Below are 17,428 nucleotides of genomic sequence, written 5' to 3' on the forward strand. Positions count from 1 at the left end.
AATAAGTGAGTACATCATGAATCCATTTTCCAAACTGTTTTTGTCTTATCCTGAATCACTACAGTACACCTATTATAAGTGTTTATATTCGGACTATATAGACTGGTACGGGTCGTACCACTGCGGAGTAGCCCAGTCCCTGCGTGACTCATCATAGAAATAAACAGAGAGAAGTAGCTCTGGCTACAATGTTCTTCCGCAAGATGCACACAGTTCTCTTTATTAACAGATAGAGCGCCAAAAGTTAAGAACTGCAGCTTTAAAGGATTAGTTCACCTAAAAATGAAATTTACCCCATGATTTACTCACCCTGAAGCCATCCTAGGTGTATATGACATTCTTCTTTCAGACAAATACATTACAAATACAAATACAGACTTTTATCATGGATAGATGCACTTTTATCATGGATAGATGCACTCTGATGAACTTCAAAACAGAAACAACCATTCACTGCCATTATAAAGCTTGGAAGAGCCAGGACATTTTTTTATATAACTCCGATTGTATTCGTCCGAAAGAAGAATGTCATATACACCTAGGATGACTTGAGGGTAAGTAAATCATGGGGTAATTTTCATTTTTGGGTGAACTAACCCTTTAATTCAGATTTAAATTTACAAAATTAATGCAAAACCTGCAACCTAATTAGCTATTTTTATTTTTAAAATGTTATTCATTTGTATTTTTTTGATATAATAAAATCAAATGTTGGTTTATAGTTATGGGCAAAAAAAAAAAAAAGTTATCTTGCAATTACTTCAGTAACAGGGTTGAATGGTCAGTCTCAACAAATACGGTCAACAATGTGATGTGTTAAAAAAAACAAGATTTTTTTTTTTTTTAAATGGAATGAGGTTTACTTACCATTACGTCATGCTGTAGAACGGTCCAACTGATGTCACTTCCTGTGCATCGCATTTTTTGGAATATTCAACAGTAGAAATAAATCATAAAACTTTTTTTTAGACAATGAATATATTAATGATATATATTAATTTAAAAAATCATTTTGAACAAAACAAAAAAATCATAGCCTTCATTTTCAATCAAATCCACATGGATAAAATCAGTTCAGTGTCCCACTAAATATTCCGTTTTAATATCGAATTAACAGACAAACACAGTTTGATATGCATTTATACGTGGTATTTTCTTTAATGCCATCTGGTCATTTCAACTGTAATAAATAAAGACTGCCAGAACAGTGAGAGGGGGCAGGGCTTCTCACAATGACTGGCAGCACTGAGTCAGTCAGTGCCTCAACCGACCAATCAAGGAGCGACAGCAATTCCATCATCCAATCAGCATACAAACAAATCACAGCGCAGTAAACAGCCATTGATTCTCTCCTACTGGCTGGAAAGAAAGCAGAATCAGGTCTATATGAACTACATGCAAAATTCAGGCTGTAGTTTTACTTGCTTATTTTGTACTAACCCTAACTGCATTACCTCTACGAACATCGCATCCTGACGATCTGCGAAGCTCTGCTTGTTATACAATGCCCGTCGATTAAAGCGTTCAAATGCAACCTGATCTTTCTGAGGGCTTCTAGAACATCTTCAGAATTCTAAACAGAATGTTCTAGAAGGTTCTCCAGAGTCCTTCATGATGTGCTCCTGATAAAAGTCAAACATAGCTATATATTCTCAATTTCTATGGTCATATACTAACAAACAAACAGCCATTCACTCATACAAACCACACTTAGTGTCTTGGCCGTACAGCCCATAATAGTCTTCAAGACGTACATGTGGAGGATTACAAGAAAACGAAAAAGTCAGGACATCATTGTCAGGCCTCAGCCTCTTCTCAGGCTGACGGCCAGAGCATCTCGCGGCCCGTTTGCCGGGATTCAACATACACGCGTCGAGCCCTCCCAAACTCACAGGGGCGCTACACAGCAAGCGTGTCCAGGATCCAGCGGTCGGGAGGAAAATGAGGGAGGACGGAATCTTCACAGGAGGTCACCGACGACATCAAGCTTCACAGATGACGACCGGAAAATCGACGTGGATACGAGGGTGATCCAACTTGACGACTCCCTACGGAAAAATTCCCAATATTAATGTTCTAGTAATCATGAATATTCAAAGACTTATTACAATTCAATATAATGAAAACATTCCTGTGCTGACTAACCTGAGGTATGAGATTCTTGTGGATTCGTTTTAGTTTGGCTTTCTTTCGGCCGTTTTTCGTTACTACCGTTTCTTCGTAAAACTCGTGGGCCAGGTCGCCGTCCTCATCGTAGTACAAAGAGCTTCACAACATGAACACAAATGTAAAAAAAATCACATACATGTGCAACAATCAAAATCTTTTTACAAAGTCACACCAAGAACGAGAACTACAGTATAACGATAACTATATTAGCATCCACACCAATGCACGATAAGTTCTGTTTATTACACGCGCTCAGCAGTTTTGTTGTGTCTCTGTGCCATTATCATTTTAGTTGTGGTGTAGACTTCCTATTCTCATAGAATTAGAACGATTATTAAAACTTTATAGTTATCATTCTTGGTGTGAACGGGCCTTAAGGGGCCGTTTGAGTTCCACTGTGCTGCTTTTCCAGTGTTTCTCTATGTAAACATTCACTAGATAGCCTAGACGTGATTAACCATGCCTTGTGTCTTTTGCAGAGACTTGCATGTAAAAAGATGATGTTACGGGCGGCTCTAGATATTCTTTTTTCATTACAATACCCCGCGTCTTGTGTTTTTAAAAGAAAACATTCAGTGTGAATGGAACACTTGATTCTATGGCAGCTTGTTTCCCCCGCTGAATAAAAAAAGTAATTATGACGTTTTTATCTCATAGTTCTACTCTTATTCTTGCAATTGTTAGCTTATATCCTATTTTCTGACTTCTTTTCTCGGAATTGAGATATAAACTCGCAATTGCGTGTTATAAAGTTTTGTTATAAAGAATTGCGAGATTTAAAGGGCACCTATTATGCAAAATTCACTTTTACATGATGTTTGAACATAAATGTGTGTTGGCAGTGTGTGTACACAACCACCCTATAATGATAAAAATCCACCCAGTGCTTTTTTTATAATCCCCATAAATCATAAGCACGGTCTCAGAACGAGCTGTTCTCAGATTCGGGGCAATGTGACGTCACTTTGCACAGGCCCCTCCCACGACTGTTGATTGATACTGCAGTTTGAGCATAGACCCGCCCTGAGTGAGCTGGACACAGAGTCTGCCATTGTTTCGACGCTTGAGACGCTGTAGACAAGAATGTCTCCTAAGCGATTGAGGTGTTTTGTTGTTGAATGAACATAGCAGTCTTCATTTACTCTCGGTGTTACTCTCGGATGGATCTGTACTGTTCGTGATCCAGCTTACGGTCTCCGGAGCGACAGGCCTAACGTTACTGACCACGGCAGAAATGAAAGTGAGAGCGCGCACTTTATCACAGCTCACCGAGTCGTTTTACGGATATACAGTGTACCAGTTTATTAAAGGTGTGTATATATTTGTTTACTGTTAGTTGTAACGAGTGTTTTGTGTACTTCGCTGTGTATGTTCCATGCTAATGAAAAGGAGAGAGAGAGTTTTGGATAAGACTTAAATGCTCACATCTTATATACTGTGTTTATTCAGCTCTTACAGTGATTTTCTGGAGTAAAACTAACGCTTCATCTTTTGTGTCATGTACAATAAACTTAAAACTTAACTCATCAGTATATTTTGGTCATCATTCGGACGAGATCTGCTATAGCAGGCTTGTATTAATAGTGGATAAAAGCAGATGACAAATAAGTTATAACCATAATTAAGCTAAACTATACCTGTTCTATCTCCATACAGCATATATTCTCTGGCTCTGTGGATATTATTGTCCGACTCCGAGTCGAAAAGAACACCACTACCGAGAGTTTCTGTTTTGATATTATCAGATGAGATTGTCCTGACTGAAGCGCGAGCTCGTGAGGCTCCGCCTTTTGGGCCGGCAGCAGCAGTTCATTTGCATTTAAAGGGATACACACTAAAACGGCGCGTTTTTCTGAGCCCCAAAAAATGACAATTTAAACATGCTGTAAAAAAATATCTGTTGGGTATTTTGAGCTAAAACTTCACATACATACATACTCCGGGGAAATCAGAGACTTATTTTACATCTTGTGTAAAGGGTCATAATAGGTGCCCTTTAAACTCGCAATTCTGAGATAAAATGTCGCAATTACCTTTTTTATTTTTTATTCTGTGGCAGAAACAAGCTTCCATATGATTCTGATTGGTCACTTTTGGCATTCTATGAACAAATATGCGTGTATATATATTATGTAGCGTATTGACTGTACATTTATGGTTAAATGACATCAATGACTCAAATACTTTAAAAACATGACTTTTGAAATCTGCAATGAAACTCAAGAAAATGTGTTTTTCAGAGCACCTTCTCTTAGTAAAAGAGAGTTTCTTCTCTTAGTGTAACTGGCACAGCGGTTCAGTTATGCTGTCGCATGCCAGGATCTGTGGCTATATTTACCTCCTCCTGGTAAACACGAAAGGCGTCGCATTTCGGATGCTCCGGACCCTGGCCAGGCTCTGCTCTTGGCCGTCTTTGGCAGGTTCATCTCCACCAACCGAACCAGAGAACGGCCAGTACCCTTTACCTTTAGACCCGCTGCCACCCATCATGGGCCGCAGAACATTCTCCTCCTGGTCGGGTCACACTTGGGACAGACGTACAGCTCTGGAGGAAGAAAGAATAGACTGTTAAATATTGACATCATGAAGCTGATAATGTCAGTGTAATAAAATATGGCTACTTTTTATGACATGGGAAACCTGTGACCTGTGCTTTCCCACCAAGTCAAACACTTCATTATAATAAAATCCATAAAAAAAAATATTTTACGTTCTTAATAAATTGACATTTTGAACAATATTTTATATAACAGAGATTTTCACCTCAGCATTAGCATGTAGCATCTTAAAACAAGACAGATTGTGTCTGACAGCAAAAAATTAGCAAAAACAAGAGTCAAATTTATTATATTTATTCACTAAAAAGATTTTCCATCAGTATTATTATTAATAAATAACATTCAGTTTAATTATTTTATTTTCCAATTGTCTTAATTGATATAGCTTTCGTGCTAATACGGCTAACATCATCATAATGTCCTACAACGTTTGTGTCTATAACACAATATTATTCATATTTATAATGATGACACTTACTTGAATAAAGTCTCTTGATGTTAAATGAAGCAGAGGAGCGGATATAATACGAATTAATGCGGGTTTAAACAGATTTATTGAGTGTGTATAGTCAGAAACGAACCGCTGCAGATCAGAGAGTGAATCAAGACACACTCTCAGCCGCTCCTGCTAAAACCGGAAATACATAGAACTGCTTCGGTGAGGAGAATGGATAGAATAAAAGTTTGATTTTTTACAGAATAAAAGTCTTTACTAAATTTATTTCTTTCAATAATTTTTATTTTATTTGAATAAAGTAATTAATCAAAATGAAATAAAAAATAATAATTTATGGTTTGCATTTTTGTCAAAAAGCAGACTAAATAACTAAAAAAGGGTAGTGCATATAATTTAGTAAACATGCAGGCAAATAATTTGACCTCTAAAGAAAAATCTGTATTTTCTAAATTACATGTTGTTGGTCATATTGTAAACTATCAAATAGAGGACGTTATTTAAAAAAAATTTGTTTTGTAAAATGCTTTCCTTTTCACTTAACTTTAAAAGCTACTTATATATTTCAAATATAATTATTAATAATAATAAAATGCAAAAAAACAATGAAATGTGTTTTTGTCATTTAATGGTTCTTGCACATAACAAAAACAGTCATTTTTAAAGGGGAAAAATATTCTACTTTATTTAATTTCAAAGAAACTGACAACAAATATCCAATATATACATGGGTCCTTCAATAGCTCACAAGTATTGCATCACTAAATGGTGGTATATTAATATAGCCTTTAAAATTATATATTTTTTCCTATTACAAGTTCAAATGGTGATTAAAATACTCTTTAATCTGCATTAATATATGCAATCACCACAGACCAATAATCTGTCACCCACACTGGAAAGACGTTGCTCCACAACTGGATCTACGGCTACGACCGCAGCATTTCTTCCAGTGTAACGTCACACTCCTCTCACGCTCATCAGTCACGCTTAAACACACGCTACTCTCTTTCTCTCTCACTGCATTTCTCTTTCATTTACAACCCTCTCATGTCTCAAAGGGTTCTTCCACACACTCTTTGGATTCAAACAGTAATAAGCTGCGTACTTAGTACGTTTTCTTCTCCTTTTCTCTTGTTACTGAGGTATAAAAGCAGCTTGTTTCAGCCAGGCGTACTGAAGTTCTTCATAGCCTCTTTCATCTTGTCTCGTGCCGAGGCGTAGCGCCGCACGATCTGCCGGACGTGATCCTCCTCCTCCCGCTGCAGAATGCGCAGGAAGTTCCGGAGTTCGGGAAAACTGAACGCATCCCACTGCGAGAAGAAGCCAACAATATCATGAATACTTGTACCTCAAATATGTGTATATACCTTTTAAAACAATTTGGCATATTTTAATTTTTTTATTATTTCTGATAAAAATAACCATGTACAGACGGCGACTGTCAGAAGGGCGTTTACTCACATTCACTTCTCCCGTTTCATTCTCTTTAAGAACTAAACTGAGGACTTTCTCGTTGGGTCCAGCACACAGACGCAAGAAAAGCGGACATTCATCATCCGCAATCTTCTTTAAGTGCACTGAAAAAAGAAAGATAATAGGAATTTTGATACTTACATACAATTTATATTTTGTTTATTATAAGAATCAATGTAGGTAAGGTGTCAAAATAAAAGTATACATGTTGTTCTCCCCACCTTGATTCTGCCGTTCGCTGCGTTCGAACAGAGAGAACTTGGCCGGATTGTCCACCACGGTGAACTTCTTCAGCAGTGCTTCGATGACCTCTCTGGCCCGTGTGCTGGAGCTGATGTGCAGGTGTTTGACGGTGTCTCTGGGCAGGTAGAATGAGGTGCGATGCTGCAGTGCTTCAGTGCAGTCCCATCCCGAGGAGGAGGACGTGCTCCGTGAAGGAGGGAGAGACACGGGCCGGGCCAGCTTGAACTGGACCTTTATGAAGCCAGTGTAAGATCCATCACGGTTCTGATGACGAGGACAAGTAAAGAATCACATTGAAGTTGATAGTTACGGTTAGGGGTTCGTCCAAATGCAAGTATCACAAATAAATATAATACAATAATATATAAATACATTTAATATTATAATAATATACATGTGCAATTAAAATTCCTATAATGCAAGCACCTCTAATAAGCATAAAGATCAATAATATTATAATGTATATTATATATATACACACACACACACGTATACATACATTAAGATATATAAATTTGATAATATATTAAATTGTAAAATTAAAAACAGCAAAAAACTATTTGATAGATTTACATAAATGGAGACCGACAGGTTTCCTTACCAGAACCATGAAGAGGTTGCTGTTGACCTGAGCGTTGTATTCTTTCACTTTCTGTTGTATTTCAGTGACAGAGAGCTCCTGTTTCCTGCAGTCGACCGGCTCATCCTGCAGGACAGAGGACAGGAGAGTGTGTAATGCATCACGTGACCACAAGGGGGAGGCAAAGAAAGCTCAAGCGACTCAGACTGGCCGATGTATCCCTAGGTTTATGAGAACTTTATAGTTCATCCTAAACACTGATTTTATGGGTTTTCCTGAGATACAAACCAATAAGACTCAGATTTATAAGTACTTTGACAAAAAAAAAAGCCTGATTTTATGTGACCGAGTAACTATATTTAACAACATCAGCTGGTTGTGTTTGTACAGCAGAACAAATGCAGTCTGAGACAGAAAGTGGGTTTCAAATACTCCGTCAGATCCAGCTGGATCCTTTACCCACAACTAACACAGACTGACACGGGCCACAGGAAAACACCCTCCCTCATCCAGAAATAGCCGACAGGAAGTGGGAACGAACACACACACACACATTGTTCCACACTCACTCATACACACATGTAGACTTCAAATGCATCTGAATGTGAGCAAGGAATGAACAGATTTTCAGTCTGCCCCATTAACTCTAATACTTCACAACAAGTATGATTTCCTCCCAAATTTGTGGGAAAATGTGTTTCCTACATTCGAGACCGCCTCATCCCAAGTTTTCTACTTTTTTCTGTAAATCTACGGAACTGTTAAAAGTACCATATAAACTGAATTAAATATTTATCAACTGGTTCATTTAAGTAGTTATTAAATATTTAAGATAATAATTCCTGCTTTTTATCTAAATATTAATGCATGTTTTAAAAATTAATTTACAAATTATAAATTCATAAGACAGACTCCACTAATAATGTACAATTTTGGGCATTATGGATCTCTTTTGTGTGTAAAACAAAACACTACTAAATAAATAAGAAAGCAATATATGTTTCTGGTATAAGCCTGGTCCACTTTTATCTTTAAATAAAATTGCTGGCTTCATAAATAGTAATGGAAGTTTTAATTAAGAGTCTTTACACTGATCATGGGCTATGTAATGAGACATGGTCAGACTGCAGATGCTTTGATTTGTTAATCACCTTAAGTGCTACTCAGCATGACATCATTTTAAGAGGAAACACTTCCCCCCCATCCCACACACACACACACACACACACACAATTAACTAAATCTAAAATATAACAAATACAATAAATATTTTAAAAAAATAATGAATAATTAAAATAAATTATGTTACGATTTTTAATAATAAAATAAATTACTAAATTGTACACTTTGAAAGTATATGCAAGCATCATTTAAAATAACCACGCATGCGCAGATTGCGCACATGCATTGTTGGCACACCGAGCCGAAGATATCCGCAAGTTAAGTTTCTCCAGTTCCAAATGGACTGTAAAAATAGCAAAGCCCACCCCAAACGCCAAAATAATATACATTTAAGCTTAATATAGTATTTTGTATGATCATGTATCACTGTCTTACTTTGTCTTTGCGTTTTTTGATCTTTCTGAGTGAAGTGCGCGCGGTGTAGAACTGCTCGAGCTCGTGCTCGTGCTCGGAGTCGCTCTGGCTGCAGTATCCGCTGCTCGCGCTGCTGCCCCAAGTCATGTCGAACCACTCACAATCCGTCATTATCACACCGAAACCGACCGTACCGGGACTGTATAAGAGCTTCCGCTGTGTCTGAGTGAGGAGGAGGGTGATGTGGCTGTCTGACTAACTGACCTCGTGCAACCGGGATGCAATGCAACCGTTAGGCGTGATTTGAAACCCCACCCTTCCGCTTTGCTCCGCCCCCCGGATTGAATATACTGCACGTAAGCTCCTCCCTCCATTCAATCCTGGCCCCTCCCCTCGAGACCCAGCAGAACAATACAATACAATTTCTAACTATAAAAAATATAATTATATATACATTAAATGGTATAACAATTATACAGATATTTATTTAAATTAAATGTAAATAATAGTATTTTAAATACATTTATACTATTATGTATAAAAATGGATAAATCATTACAGTTGACAAATAAAATTATAAATCACATCTACAAATAATTATACAATAATTGTCAAAATGACATATAGTAATATGCAATATTTTTAAATGGTACATTTATAATAGTAAATAACTGTATAAATATATTTTGAATACATTTATACCATTATGTACATATATATATTTATTATTATTATTATTTGAAGTATTGCCAATTAACATACAAGTATTTGGTATGACAGAAAAAGCTGTGAAACAAACAAACAATATAAAAATCACTGAGTTGACAAAGAAAAATATAATTACATCTAAATATAATTATATAATAATTACTTTAAAAATTACATATAATAATATGCAATGTTTGTTATATATAAAACATAACATTTATTTTAAATTGTATATTTATATTAGTAAATAATAGTATACGTTTATTTGTACAAATGTATATTAAATCATAATAATTATAATGATTATTATTATTATTATCATCATTATATCCAATATTACCAAGAAACAAAATAATTTAGAATTAAAGAAAAGAAGTGCAGAAAATAACACAGTGAACAGAAAAGAATCACTGGGTCTCAGGAGGATATATATGTATATAAATGTTTCATATGGTGCCACTGGGTAAAGTCTTATGTGTAATTAAAAAAAATGTAAAAGTAGAAAGACCTTCGTGCAAACGTTACAAGGCCAAATGAGAGGTTAAGATGATTTGCACATTTGTAATTAGGTAAAGCGTGATCAGTTCATTCCTCCAGCTGTCTCCTCCTCCGCCCTCCCCCATATCACTTTCACATCAGCACTCAAGAAAGACTCACTAACATGGAAAAATCAATGGCAGATCTGTCCTTCGCAGATCATCACCGTGATTACCATCTTAAATCATCAACTAAAACCTTCCATGCAACTCTACATTGGTCAATAAATGTCCAGAATGTTTTAAAAGTAACGCATTTATTTGTCACATTTGAAATGTTAAAAAGCGAGCAGCTGCTTTATTGTGTGGTTGTCGTAAACTGCGCGTGACTCTGCGTGTGTAGGACGTAATAAAATCAGCACTGGTGGCATATGGCGAGCCGCGAGTCAGACCTACTTCAATTATGTTTTACGTTGAATTTATGCGCACATGCTAGTGATGGGGAAACAAAGCTTTTAGAAACTTTGAATTAATTGTCTAAATACTCGAAATTATGACAGATAAAAAGATAATAATCAATTTCAATTTCTTTTTATCTAATAATTATACATTTTTAAGTCATAATTTCAAGTTATGTCATAATTGTGACAAAGTCATAATTTTAAGGTTTTATCTCATAATTTTGATTTAGCATGTCAATTTTACCTTATGTCAGGAATGTCTTTTTATCTTGACTTTCTTTTACAATTTCGACTTTTTATCCTATAATTGTCATAATTTCAAAATTTCCTATGATTTTCTGTCATAATTATGACTTTTTAAGTCTTAATTTTGACTTATGTCATAATTGTGAGTCATAATTTCAATGTTTTATCTCATTATTATGACTTTCTATGTCATCATTTCAACGTATGATTTAGTATGTCATAATTTCGACTTTGCATCTTGTGATTTTCTGTCATAATTTCGACTTTTTATCCTATAATTGTCATAATTTCAAAATTTCTTATGATTTTCTGTCATAATTTTACCCTTTTATCTCATGATTTTCTGTCATAATTATGACTTTTTAAGCCATAATTTTGTTTAATGTTACAATTGTAACAAAGTCATAATTTCGATTTAGTGTCTTTTTATTAGTCTAATTTTTGTCATCATTTTGACTTTTTATCTCATAATTATGACTTTTTAAGTCTTAATTTTGACTTATGTCATAATTGTGACAGTCATAATTTCAACGTTTTATCTCATTATTATGACTTTCTATGTCATCATTTCAACGTATGATTTAGTATGTCATAATTTCGACTCTGCATCTTATGATTTTCTGTCATAATTTCGACTTTTTATCTCATGATTTTGATTTATGTTATAATTGTGACAAAGTCATAATTTCTATTCTTAAAAATTGCAACTTTTTGTCATAATGACTTACCAGAGCATGATTGTTTTCTTATGGGGCAGAAATGGCGAAAGCGTCAATGACTAGCACATACATAAACAACTTCCTCTCTTATTTACGTCGTTTACGGGTGACGTGTGCTCTCTAGCAGTCGTTCTCTCACCACATTGGTGTCCGTCTCGATCGTGTCCTCGCAGTAGTTCGTTTGTTCACGGATGGCGTCACAGTCGGAGCTGCAGTCCAGCTGAATGAAGGGTTGACAGCGGTAGTGACAAGTGTAATTACAGTCTGAAGAGACACAAACATTCCTTCAGAAACCAAAACCACACATCCAGTTTTCGTTTCTAGAGTTAAATATAGCTCTACAGTTTAACAGAGCAGCAGTCTGATTTTAGTGGAAACACATGACAGAGGGGTCAAGCGTTGCTCATGAATGAGTCTACAGCGCCACCTGGTGGTAATGGTGGTTCTGGGTCATTTGATGAATAAATCATTCATCTGTGGTCTGTTTGACTAAGCCACTTTAAAAGCTTTACCAAGTGTAAAAACATGCTGGTACATTTTAAAGTGATGTTTTTGGCAAAGAGAAAGAAAAAGAACAAACGATATTTTTTATTTATATGAAAAAAATGTGGGTTGAACTTGCAAATCTCACTGTTACAAGATATTCTGGAAGGTTGCCAGGGATTTGCCAAGGTGTTCTGGCTGGTTTAGGCATTTATTTATGTAATTATGCAGTTATTCTTCTTCATTTTCTATATTGTACTCTATTCTGTTGGTTCGTAAGCAGTTTGTTATTTATTCTATGTGTTATTTAATTTTAAATTAAAATCGGTTGCACATATTTTAACATCTAATCTTTATGTTATTACCCAATTTATTAATTTGACCTAAATTAAATCAATCAATTTTTTTTCAAATTTATTTATGCCTTTACTCAGTTTTACATTTATTTAAGCATGTATGTATTTATACATTTATTAGAACATTTATTTGTTTATTCCATTTGCATTATTTGCCTAAAATCTAATTTGTATACGGTTTATTCTATTCTATTCTATTCTATTCTATTCTATTCTATTCTATTCTATTCTATTCTGTTGTGTTATTTATTTGCTGTACTTATGAATTACTGTCCATAAACTTACAACATTACTGACTGATTTGCCGTTTGAATTCTTAAATTTCGTAACAAACACACACCCACACAATCTCTGTCCAACAGAAGACACTGTCTAAACGAATCCGTACCTAAACATCCTTTTCCTATTTGCTTTCAGTCACTGAGGGCCAGATTGTCTTGACAGAAACATTTACACAGCAGAAGACAAATATCCCAGTGGAAATGTTCTGTATTATCTGGGTAAAGGACTCACGTGTGCAGCGGAGACTCTGCCTGTACAGGCCCCATATGAACTCCCCGCAGAGGTCACACCAGCTGAGCTGCGTCTGGCTGCAGGGCTGGAAGTCGTGACCCCGTCCGGGTTTACACGTCGGCCAGTCGGGGTCCTCCAGACGCACGCGCTCGCCCACCATCCGCACCACCTTCTCTTTGCTCCACCTCTCCAGAGTGGGCGGAGGGCCGCTAGGGGGCGCTAACTCAATGCGGTCGTCCGGAGTCAAGTCCTGTAATTCAATGAGTTCACATTTTGCCATCTTGGGGATGTGGGAGGCTAAAAAGCATCACTTCAAAACGACCCGGTTTACTCCGAACCAGGTCGACGGACTTCGCGTCGGGTTCTGACGTGTTTGCACATCCAGGCTGAGAACAAACATGGATCACTTTGACGATCGTACAATATTAATACAAAAGAGATGATGTTTTCAGCGAGATGTCCTCTTGATTCAGTTTTCAGCAGCATCTGGCTCAATCTGAGGAAAAACAACAGAGATTTGATTAGATTAGATTACGATATATTGTGAGATAAATGTGGACAGTTATAATCTCTCTGATCTTCAAAGGACTCCATTAATTTGTTTTACTATCATTATATATAAATAATATAAAATTATATATATATATATATATATATATATATATATATATATATATTATTATAATAATACATTAAGTAATATAAATATTAGCCTATATATTATAAATCTATTTTAATAATATAAATCCATTATAATTACTTTTTTTTGTATATTACGCCTATATATTTTTAATAAAAGAGAGACCCTTGATATTTGTTGAACAGAATTAAATATTTAGTCTGTATAGGGTAAAAGCTTCTTTAAACATCAGACGACAGAAAGTCCACAGACAGGAAATGATGGGGTTTTAACATTCCAGCGGGTTTGTGCAAACTAATCTGTCCTTTACAAAACCACTTGACAACATCTATATGGAGGCTGATCAGTATGCGTGAGGAGGAAAATTCACTCAAGGGTGTTTTTGGACCATTTTTGTTGTAGGGCACCTCTTTTGGCTACTGTCCTAATCCTGAGAAGCCCAAAGGCCCGGACAGCCAACCAGAATAGAAAGAGGCGTAAAACTGGGTCACAAAAGCATAGCAAATAAAAAGCACATAATATTGACTAATGAAGAATGGACAAATAGAATACAGTTGAACAACTGAGTAAATAACGCAAATATTTAACTAAGAGAATTAGCAAATAAATCGCAACAATTAATGTAAAATAGGCTACATACATTCTTACATGTAAATCTTTAAATAAAAGCATAAAATATATAATTACTAAATTAATTAGTGTTCGATTTAATTAATTCAATTAAAACGAATAAATAAATTAATAGAATAGATTAGATGTCAAAATATATTGACTTCCAGTTAAAGAATTTACACAGAAGCAGACATGCATAAATACACAAACCAAGATATTATAATACAATAGGCCTATAGAAAATAAAGAAAATAAATAACAAACATAATAAGAAATACATATTTAAAAAAAAAAAAAAACTTACAAATTTAGGCTACTTGTAAAAAAAGTGTAGTAGTATTCATTCCAAACACATAACACGGAACAAAATAATCTCTCACAGATTAGATTAGCAATTCGACGTCATTGATTTGACGTGGAGTATAAAAAACCCTACAAACTGCAGAAAGTAGGCTATACATCTATAATTTGATGGTTATAGTGTCAGATTATAGTTGTAGCCTACTTGTATTTGAACCTCTTGTAGAAACTGCTTAAAAAGACCAACCTACCGTAAACCCAAAACAAGACACTTGTATCGCCAGAAGAGCCTCAGACTGACAGTAAACGGCTCAGTTTCCTCAAATCCGCTCTTCAAATCTCAAACAGCGCGTAATCTGCGCGCGCATCGCGTGTTTGAGAGGAGATAACGCAAGTGATTGCGTAAAACAGAGAAAACATCTTCGATTACAGGCAAAAGTAAAGTGGAAATGATGCTCCTCTGGCAGACAGATGTCTCCTCATATTTTCGGTTCACTGTTGTTGGCGTCATTCGCGGTCGCAGCTCGAAACCGGGTCGATTATGAGTTTCTCTTCAGTCAGAACGCGCACCTTGTACAGCGCGACCGCTAGCGCGCGTTAGTGCGCATGCGCCGCAGACTCAGATTAACGCTTAATCCAGCACGATCTGTCCTATTTAAGAGCGGAGAAGGCAGAGCAGACATCATTTCCTGAATCATTTGATGGACCCTCGGGTTTTATATTCTGAACCCACGCCTGCGGGTCTATTTACAATGACCTCGTTTAAAATTAAACTCATTCTTAAAGGGACAGCGCTCTCAAAATTATTATCTACTCGCCCACATGTCATCTTTCCTCGAGAATCTTAACGTAGCTCTTTTCCAAACAAAGTGGTTCATACAACTTGTATAATATACATTTCAAGTCTTCTAAAGTCCTTATAGGTGTGGGAGCAGACTGAAATTTAAGTCGTTATTTGATAAATCAGAATATTTATACAGACTCATGCATACATTTAATAAATAACGTAGAAAATGAACATGGAAGATACCATTTTCCTGCAAAGCTTTCAGTGCATAGAAATCTAGTGTGCGTACTTGCTCCAAACTGGGAGTTGTCAGAGCTCCATAGGCTTGATTTAACACTGAAGTCTCTCTCTCTCTCTCTCTTTGGTCTGATAGCGGATGTATGTATCATCAGGAAGGAGGTCTGAGAAGACCCAGATGAGATAAGAAGGTTTCTGTCCTCCGTTCAGTCTGGATGAGGGCCAGCAGGACGAGCAGGTCACAGGACACGAAGAAATCCTGCTCCGCATAGAGGACAATACACAGTAATTGGTTGTGAAAGTCTGATTTAGTTACGGTCATCGGATTCCCCAATTAAATTTCACGAGTAATTTCATGACATTTCCCTAAACAAACCAAATATAAATACAAAAATACAAACTATTTTTAAAGATAAAAATGTCATTGTGAAAAAAAAAAAAAAAAAAAAAAAAAAAAAAAATATATATATATATATATATATATATATATATATATAAACAAAAAACATTTAATCTACAAATAAATAAAATACAACAAACCAAACAAACATACTTTTAAAGTTAAAAACATCATTGATCTCAGTATTTATAGACAGGAAAAAAATATATTTAAAAATAAGTTCTGCACAGACACAGATAACAATAAACTGTGAAGCATTCATTTATTTGTGGAATCTGAAAAATAAATTCAGTGTGATCCCTGCAGGTCAAAAGACGGAAAGACATGCGTGTAAACAAAATCCCACGTCAGCATTAGCACAGGGATTTCTAGAACAGAGGCAATCTGGAAGAAATTATTTACAATTATTGTCAAAATAAAAGTCATTTATATCATTTAGGGAAGAAAATATACTTTGGCGCAAACAAGATTCATTTTAATTTATCGTAGTGGGTTTTCAAAATATATAAATCATATTTATTTTTATGACAAATCAGATTTTGCTTCGAAACGAGATGAGACTTTTATTATGGCATGTTGGTGTGTAACCGGAAATCTTGAATGATCAGAGTTCGGAGTTGAGATTGCGAGCATTTCAAATGGGTTGAGTTAGTTTAGTCTCAGTGTGCTGTTTGTGTATGTAGCTGTATGGAATAGATTTGAGAGAGACCCAGTAGAGTACAATATGACTGTCCATCACGAGTCGGAGCCTAAGCTGTACCGCTACAGCAGGATAGTGTGCGGAGTCTCCACTCATGTGCTGTGCGCTGTGTTCACTGGCTTCATCACGGTCCTCGCCAAACCTGGATCCAGTGAGTACAATAAACACCAGTGTGAAGATCGTACTCGGACTCTCACTGATCTGTGCTGTCAGAAAACGATCGTTTCCTGTAGTGAATTTATATGTTGTTTGATACTATTGATAAAAATAATTTAATCTAATTTATTTCTGACAGGAATATACGTACATGTTATTATATTAATAATCAAACGTTATATTCATTTAAAATAATGACAAAATAACATAGTGCAAATATCCTCTTAATTATGAAAGTAGATTATAGCCTATAAATATAAATGTTGTAATGGTTGTATGCGCAAAAGATCGATACTATTGTATGTGTATTGTATATGTAAAATGTATGTATATTATTTATTTGACAACATTTAATAAAATATCACATCATCATAATAATACACTATTAATAATAATGAAAATATAGTTTCTATAATTTATACAAATATTTCAATTGTTTGTTATATATAGTGCTGTAAAAATCGATGAATCGTGATTAATCGCATCTAACACAAACGTTTGTGTATATAATTATTTATTTAGCAAAATATAAAATATTCTGTCACATCATCATAATAATACACCATTAATAATAATGAAAATATAGGTTCTATAATTTATACAAATATTTAAGTTGTT

General features: G+C 35.4%; 3 protein-coding genes across 3 annotated transcripts in view; 1 reads left to right on the forward strand and 2 right to left on the reverse strand.

Annotated features, from left to right (window-relative positions):
* Positions 1-1,134: 1,134 nt before the first annotated feature.
* tusc2b (tumor suppressor 2, mitochondrial calcium regulator b) lies at positions 1,135-5,368 on the reverse strand. Its single transcript, XM_084116517.1, has 4 exons — positions 5,206-5,368; positions 4,508-4,714; positions 2,146-2,266; positions 1,135-2,048 (listed from the first exon to the last, which is right to left on the reverse strand). Exons 2-4 carry the CDS (start codon positions 4,657-4,659, stop codon positions 1,983-1,985), a joined length of 339 nt encoding a protein of 112 aa, XP_083972643.1. The 5' UTR covers positions 4,660-4,714; positions 5,206-5,368; the 3' UTR covers positions 1,135-1,982.
* Positions 5,369-5,792: 424 nt separating this feature from the next.
* Positions 5,793-15,267, reverse strand: rassf1 (Ras association domain family member 1). Its single transcript, XM_084116518.1, has 7 exons — positions 14,782-15,267; positions 12,979-13,474; positions 11,766-11,890; positions 7,502-7,606; positions 6,879-7,164; positions 6,646-6,761; positions 5,793-6,494 (listed from the first exon to the last, which is right to left on the reverse strand). The coding sequence occupies exons 2-7, from the start codon at positions 13,256-13,258 to the stop codon at positions 6,345-6,347; spliced, it is 1,062 nt and encodes a 353-aa protein (XP_083972644.1). The 5' UTR covers positions 13,259-13,474; positions 14,782-15,267; the 3' UTR covers positions 5,793-6,344.
* A 1,268-nt stretch (positions 15,268-16,535) lies between these two features.
* cyb561d2 (cytochrome b561 family, member D2) overlaps positions 16,536-17,428 on the forward strand; it is a 2,770-nt gene continuing 1,877 nt past the window's right edge. The window contains exon 1 of the mRNA XM_084117959.1: positions 16,536-16,805. Coding sequence (XP_083974085.1) covers positions 16,679-16,805 — 127 coding nt within the window. The 5' untranslated portion in view covers positions 16,536-16,678. The remainder of the gene's footprint in view (positions 16,806-17,428) is intronic.

This window comes from Abramis brama (genome assembly GCF_963993115.1).
Source record: "Abramis brama genome assembly, chromosome: 6".
Lineage (NCBI taxonomy): Eukaryota > Metazoa > Chordata > Actinopteri > Cypriniformes > Leuciscidae > Abramis > Abramis brama.

What these genes read in the sequence shown, in the direction of transcription:
- rassf1 (XM_084116518.1), bottom strand. Translation starts at nt 13,258, where the DNA reads ATGGCAAAATGTGAACTCATTGAATTACAGGACTTGACTCCGGACGAC. An exon ending in GCAGAGTCTCCGCTGCACAC is followed by an intron (nt 11,891 to 12,978) that starts GTGAGTCCTTTA and finishes GTGTCTCTTCAG; the next exon opens with ACTGTAATTACACTTGTCAC. An exon ending in TCGAGACGGACACCAATGTG is followed by an intron (nt 7,607 to 11,765) that starts GTGAGAGAACGA and finishes TCTGTCCTGCAG; the next exon opens with GATGAGCCGGTCGACTGCAG.
- tusc2b (XM_084116517.1), bottom strand. Translation starts at nt 4,659, where the DNA reads ATGATGGGTGGCAGCGGGTCTAAAGGTAAAGGGTACTGGCCGTTCTCT. An exon ending in TTCGTGTTTACCAGGAGGAG is followed by an intron (nt 2,267 to 4,507) that starts GTAAATATAGCC and finishes CATGTTGTGAAG; the next exon opens with CTCTTTGTACTACGATGAGG. An exon ending in ACAAGAATCTCATACCTCAG is followed by an intron (nt 2,049 to 2,145) that starts GTTAGTCAGCAC and finishes ATTTTTCCGTAG; the next exon opens with GGAGTCGTCAAGTTGGATCA.